Below are 6579 nucleotides of genomic sequence, written 5' to 3' on the forward strand. Positions count from 1 at the left end.
CCAAATGAACAATATATAAAAAGTTGGGTAACACTTTATTTTGATGGTCCCTTTTGAACATTCTGTTGACAATAAGTAATGTTGCACCTACATGTCTACCGACTCTCATCAGAGTATTAGTAGACTGTTTGCTAATATCTGCTAACTCTTTATTGTCATGGTCTCCCAACAGACATTCTACTGACTATAAGTAACTTTGCAAATACATGTCAACTTATTCTAACCCTAACCCTACCAGTCTACTAATACTCTAATGAGAGTTAATGACATGTAGGTGCAACGCTACTTATAGTCAACAGAATGTGTTAAAGGGACCATCAAAATAAAGTGAAACCAAAAGTTGTATTATATACTATTATATAATATACTAATATAATAATAATATAATTCAAATCCTTATGCTTCCTTATGATTTTTGTATTTTGTCCATCTCAAATTTTAATTTCTTATAATGCATGTGTATCCTTTTTCATTTACTCTTTTATTAAGGAAACCATACATTTAAAAAATGTTCTGTGCTCATAACAACAGAAAGAGAGCAGCTGGAATGAAGACAAGCAGTTCAACCTAATGTGCAGTCCTTTTTTGCATTGGGTATTCTGCCGTTTGTCCGTCTTTTATGAATATTTTTTCATCTTTTATGAGTATGGTGTTTTACTGAACTTTTAAAGAGGTGAGTAGCCTAGCATTGTCACTGATTGGCCTAAAACACTCAAAACAAGCACTACAAAATACACAAATTACATACACTACATAGTAGTGTAGTTTAGATGACATTTTCATGAACTCATCTCTATTTGGTTTTTATAAGGTTTCATTGTTACGTATCTGCATGCTATGGCTGTGCTCTCGTGACATTTACATAATTTTGACCAGCAGGTGTCACCAGAGCACGGTGATATGAGCACTTCGAAGCAAACGTTCCTATTTTGATACGGAATTTCGATGAGCTTCATCACTGCCATTAATATTATGCACACAGTGTTTAGAGTTCTGAATGATGGATTGGTTTTGCTTTGACTGTTACTGGTGTTTAACTCCTTTGTGTTGTGGCCACAATGTTTTGCAATGCATCTCTAAAATAGTTTTGACAGTAGAATCACAATGTAAATACTTCATAAAATACTAAACCAGACCTAAGCAATATGTCAAACATAATCCTGTGAGTTTCACATAAATATTCTGCACAGTTCTCCAGCATGAAAAGCATGTGCCTGCCAGAGAATGCCAAGTAGGCCTATATGTTGCTGCAGCTTGGGTATCCTCCAAATGGAAGAGGCCTTTGCCATGCATGTAGGCGGAGACCCTCAAGTTAGTGGGGTCAAATTTACAGGTGGGGTTAGGTATGACCTTCAGTGCAAGCCATTTGTAGTCGTCTATAGTCCTACCCATTTTGGAGCTGCTCCACCCACTCTGAGTCTGAACCTCAACATGTTCCCACCTAAAGACCCCGCCAAAAGAATAAAAGAGAAAAGCCAAACGTGTGGAAGCATGTCCTGTCAGACAGGAAAACAGTAACTGCTAGAGTGATAGATTAAAACAAGCACCAGGTTTAAATGTGTTAACTTGACGTAAGAATTCAATTCATTATTTTTGTGGCTTGTAATGCTAAAAGCTTTCAGAGACTAGATTTGCTTTATGTTCCAGAATATACTCTGAAAAGTGATTAAATATTAAAAACCACTTAACTACTTAAAACTGCATAAAGCATAACATTCGTAACATAACATTATGTTAACACACGTTTATTTCATTCAGTATAATGTTCATGAAATAATGCTGAAATATAAAATACACAAACACTGAAACTTTAAGGCAGCTGTAGCATGAGCTCAAGTGATCAAGTCAAGACAAGTTAACTATGTAGCTATGTAGGCAGTTCTTGTGCATTATGAAGCTGTTACTGAATCCACTCTTTCTCAGACCTTTTCAAGACCGATTAGTTCAGGAGCTACCAGAGCGTCTCAAAGTGTCAAAAGGAAATCCCTAAAATACATGGCTCCTTGTACTGTTATCTGTCAGTAATGGTCTTTGAAAACTCAGCTGAAAGTCTGACTTTTCTTTGATGTTTGATGAATAACACAATAATGAAATGGCAGAGTGGAAATAAATAGCTAAAAAATAATACATTTGTGTTCTACCTCAGTGGTTCTCAACTGGTTTCATTTGAGGACCCAAGTTTTACATCAGACATTTGACCCAAATTGCTAATAATACTAAAGTGACAGTAATACTACTAAAATAAGATCAAATGCTGAAATGGATTAATATTACAATGAGCTGCAAATCAATTATTAACATGAAATAGGCTGAATATGATAGCTATTTTAGTTTCTAAATTCCAAATCACTTGTCATAGGTTTAATAAAAAAAGATTTCACTTTTACATTCTGCATTTTAATATCTGCATGCAACATTGCATCCCTCACGTATATCCCAAAATATTGTGTTCATGAATCACCAGTTTCAGTTGAGAAACACTGCTCTATATGGCAGTTAGATGTTTTTTTCTTTTTTCTTTTTTAAGACAAAACATCACAAATATTGCAAATTGTGCTTCTTAGGTGCTGCAACACTTGAGTACACTATGCTATCTTCTCCATTAGGTTTCTGTGAGAAAATAATCACAAAGATAAAATCAGGAATCGTGTTGATGCCACAATCACAAAACTGGAGAAAGTAAATCTTTCTGAGAATAACAAAATACAGACAGAAAATCTGTCACATTATTAAACTGATTAACAGAGTTGAAAGTAAGACGCTTAGCTCTCAAACTGCCATTTTGCCTGAAATTCCAAGATTTCCAAAATTTCAAGAACAGCGATAACTGCTCTAGAAAACCAAACAAGATGTTCATTCATCCCTTCAACTCTTATAATTATTGATTACAGAGTCTGTGAATATACTTTCATGCCTTCTTTTGTGGGACAGAACTGAGGAACTTCACAGCTTAATTTCAATAAAAGCTAATTTTATACGAGGAAGTTCTGAAAGGGACATTATACCTAAAATGGTATTTCCTATAAAGAATTCAGAATTGAAATAAAAAATCAGTGAATGCGATGGCTCACACACACATCCAAACTGACAAATCTCAAAGCCAGACATAACTTTAAGATATATATTAAAAGGGAGCGGTATCTCACAATCACAGACAGAGCAGTTTGTGATAAAGCAAGTCTTCATGCAACTAGTCAATCTGCAACATATATGACATGATCTGCACACACATGCATGAATGATCATGCAAATATATGCACAAGTACAATAAAGCAGCAACAAGACAACAGCAGGAAAGTTTCCCTCTTGATGTCTATTTCAAAGGGAGTAAAACAGTGTCACTATAAGATATGTACAATATCAATATAAATAAAGCTTGATTTATTTTAGAGATTAGTGATTAGAACAATTGTGTCTCTATAAAACATCTTTATCAGGGAGTAAATATATGAACTGTGTAGGAAACTTAAATTATTGACAAGTCATCATTTTGTGTTATTGTTTGGCCAATTCAAACAGCAGGTGTTTGATGTAACATCACTACACAGTAACCTACAGGAGATTTTACTACCTCACATTTTAAACAAGATAAAAGATAAAGATTCACCATTATTTGTGAATCACAGGTAGAACAGGTTTACTGTCAACTGACAAACTGGAGCCTTTTCAGTCTGTTGCTAAATTCCACTGAATTTATTTGTCATACTAATCCATTTCTGTTTAGACATATTTTTAAAGATTTGCGCACCTGTTCGTAATGGGTGTAGCTTAAATCCCTGTTAATTAGAAAGGGTTGTCCACCATGCAGTGCCTGATGCATGGTGCATGTGAAACATAACATGTCACTTAAATTAATCACTAGCTTTAAAACCAAATTCATCTATACTTCAACTTAAAATAAAGCAGAATTTCTGTTTAGGTTACAGTAAGAAGTAAGCAAGCACAGACGGATATTGAGATTTCTTTTTTCTTTAAGCATGAATGATCCATCAGCTCACTAGTGCAGAGTTTTCTACAGGCAAGCAGCGAGACACAATGCACACAGCAAAACTGCATCTTACCGTATGGTGTAAAGGATGTGCAATGAATGTTGCTGTAGCATAATGTATGTCTTCATTTTCAACTGTTTTAATAATAACCACAGTTTAACTATAAAACATTATACATGAAATGGTGGTCATATGATAAACACTTTTCCAACACAAAGACGAATATATGCAGTTGCAGTAATACTTGCCAGTTTGTGCTGTTTGTTCACAGTTCCTGATGTGCCACAACAAAATCCCTCCCAAAACTGCAATTATGGCCACGAACAACAATACACCAACTACCACTGGTATGGAATAGGAACGGTGATGTTCTGTAATAAAAAAAGAGAAGACAATACTTAGTATAAAGCAGATCTGGGAGACATTTGTCTAATAGTGTTTAAAGTTAAAAATCACAACTTAAGAAACTCTTAATACAGTTTTTTTGCATTGGTTCTTATTAATAACAACAAAGATAAAATAAAAAATGGCTATATTGTGATTATTAATCTAGTAATGATTATTACGAAAGAAATGGGGGAAAATAATTAATGTTGCTAGGTGATTTTCTTTTGGAAACTTCAGAAAACTTTAAATCAGTTTTTCTCAAAATGGACTTTGCTGACTTTATCGACTTCAAATGGGTGTAGCTCAGTCATTTTTTGTCCAATTCCAACAACTCATATCATTTTGAAGGTCTCTTAATGGAGAAAAATTGCTCATTTGTGACTCATTTTGCCAGCACAGTCACATATTTATATCAATACAGGTGAGGAGATTAATCACAGCTGACACACCTGCACATGTGTGACAGAGTTGACTGATGTCCAGATGTCTGGTCTGGTTACTGATGGGATTGTTGAGCACACAGCTGTAGGTGTTTTTCTCCTGATATTCCACCTCCAGAGGTAGAGAGAGACTGATGCTGAGATCAGACACACTGATGCTGGACAATAAACTGTTTCCTTTGTACCAGGAGAGAGTCACATCACTCACATTCACAGCTGAACACAACAGTGAACATTTAGACACGGATGATCTTTCAGATGATGAGGAACAGTTTGAAGAGTTACTGGTGATAACAGGAGTGGAAAGAGGAGCTGGAAAACAATGTAGAAAGAACAAGTAAAAGTAAGTGTTATCTCAGTATTATCAATAAACAACAACAAAAAATAACATGATGCAGATGTTTTCTTGCAAGTCTAATCAAAAAGAAACCAAAATTTTAAATGCAAGGCTGAGAATGAAATTAATGCTTGTACAGTATCTACTCCAAGACACTGACTGATCATTTAAGCAGCTGAATTATTATCTCAACATTTGGTTGGTCATTTAATAGTTTCTGGCATTTGAATTAACCTTTAGAAACATTTATACAACATACTAGAGTTCAGACTAGAATTAAAAATGAATGAACAATCCTAGCATTAGTGAGAGTCCAGTTTACTCACCATACACAGTAACACTGAAGCTCTTCAATGAGGTTTTTCCACTGATGACGGTCAGTTCATAAAGTCCAGTGTGATCAGATCTGATGTTTCTGATGGTCAGAGATCCAGTTTGATTGTCCATCAGTAGGTTGTCTCTGAATCTCCCATCATTACTGACAAAAATAAAGTTTATTTGGTCCCTTTTAATGATTTCAGCTATTCGAGTGTTTTGAGGTCCAAACGTCCACAGTATCTGATCATCTCTCTGTACTTTAACATCGGTGTGTAAAGTGACAGAATCTCCCTCCAGCACTGATACTGACTTCACTTCATCTGTTTTAACATCAAACACACCTGAAACAAATTCAAACAAAGGAAAAATCGTTGTCATAAACAAACAAGGATAAAAGGAGTGGTTTAAATTAATATCAAAATTTGAATATAGTAACGGTACACACACACGCACACACGCGCATATAAAAGAGTATTTGCATGCATACTGTATTTATCCTACATATTTGCGGGCTTTTCCAGTCAAGACCACCCAACATGAAATGCAATCCGGCTTACCATTTGTGATAAGAATGAATAGACTGACGAAAGCAGCGTCGGAATGCATATTACTCAAAAGATGTCCGAAAAATTTCTGATAATTAAAATCCTCATAGCGCCGTCGAAAACGTGCGTTCAAAACGACAGCTGCATACGCAGAACTAATTCTGCTCATACGGAAGGAGTGAGTGGGGGGAACAATCACGGTCAACTAGGGGGGTGTTAGGGGCTTGAGATCTTGAGACACTAGATGCACTTGTTTTTTTTTAACATACAAGACCGAAAATATGGCAAATATTTATTTTATTTGCATAAAAAGTAGACATTAACTGTAAATATAATTAAATTAATTTATTTGCCTCAACGCCTACCTGAGTTCACACTTTCTAGAGATTTTTTGACACTTTGGGTTCTGGTTGGCCACTATTTCCTGTAGAGCAACATATACAAATGCAGTTAAATCTGTGTTTATCAAATGTAATGGTGATGTGTGGATACCATTCGCAAATATGGAACTAGAACATGCTTATTAGGGCTGTCAAAATGGCTGAAAAACTAAATTCGAATTT

The 6579-nt window shown here is 35.1% G+C and overlaps 1 protein-coding gene across 3 annotated transcripts; it reads right to left on the reverse strand.

The window, feature by feature from the left end:
* Positions 1-1774: 1774 nt before the first annotated feature.
* On the reverse strand, positions 1775-6177 carry LOC107694677 (natural killer cell receptor 2B4-like). 3 transcript variants are annotated; one of them, XM_016494369.1, is made up of 7 exons: positions 6029-6177; positions 5480-5812; positions 5025-5128; positions 4826-4928; positions 4238-4360; positions 4062-4123; positions 1775-2610 (listed from the first exon to the last, which is right to left on the reverse strand). In XM_016494369.1, the coding sequence occupies exons 1-7, from the start codon at positions 6075-6077 to the stop codon at positions 2536-2538; spliced, it is 849 nt and encodes a 282-aa protein (XP_016349855.1). In that variant the 5' UTR covers positions 6078-6177; the 3' UTR covers positions 1775-2535. The 3 variants fall into 3 exon arrangements, with proteins under 3 accessions (XP_016349855.1, XP_016349854.1, XP_016349856.1); XM_016494368.1 differs by having other exon boundaries at positions 4826-5128; XM_016494370.1 differs by lacking the exon at positions 4062-4123 and having other exon boundaries at positions 2529-2610; positions 4826-5128.
* Between the last annotated feature and the right edge of the window lie 402 nt (positions 6178-6579).

This window comes from Sinocyclocheilus anshuiensis, unplaced genomic scaffold (genome assembly GCF_001515605.1).
Source record: "Sinocyclocheilus anshuiensis isolate Anshui unplaced genomic scaffold, SAMN03320099.WGS_v1.1 scaffold6008, whole genome shotgun sequence".
NCBI classification, from domain to species: Eukaryota; Metazoa; Chordata; class Actinopteri; order Cypriniformes; family Cyprinidae; genus Sinocyclocheilus; species Sinocyclocheilus anshuiensis.

Excerpts from the sequence above, each read along its gene's own strand:
- LOC107694677 (XM_016494368.1), bottom strand. The coding sequence starts at position 6,077 with ATGCATTCCGACGCTGCTTTCGTCAGTCTATTCATTCTTATCACAAAT. Across the intron at positions 5,813-6,028 it reads ATTCATTCTTATCACAAATG|GTGTGTTTGATGTTAAAACA; the intron begins GTAAGCCGGATT and ends AATTTGTTTCAG. Across the intron at positions 4,124-4,237 it reads TGAACAAACAGCACAAACTG|TTGAAAATGAAGACATACAT; the intron begins GCAAGTATTACT and ends TTATTAAAACAG.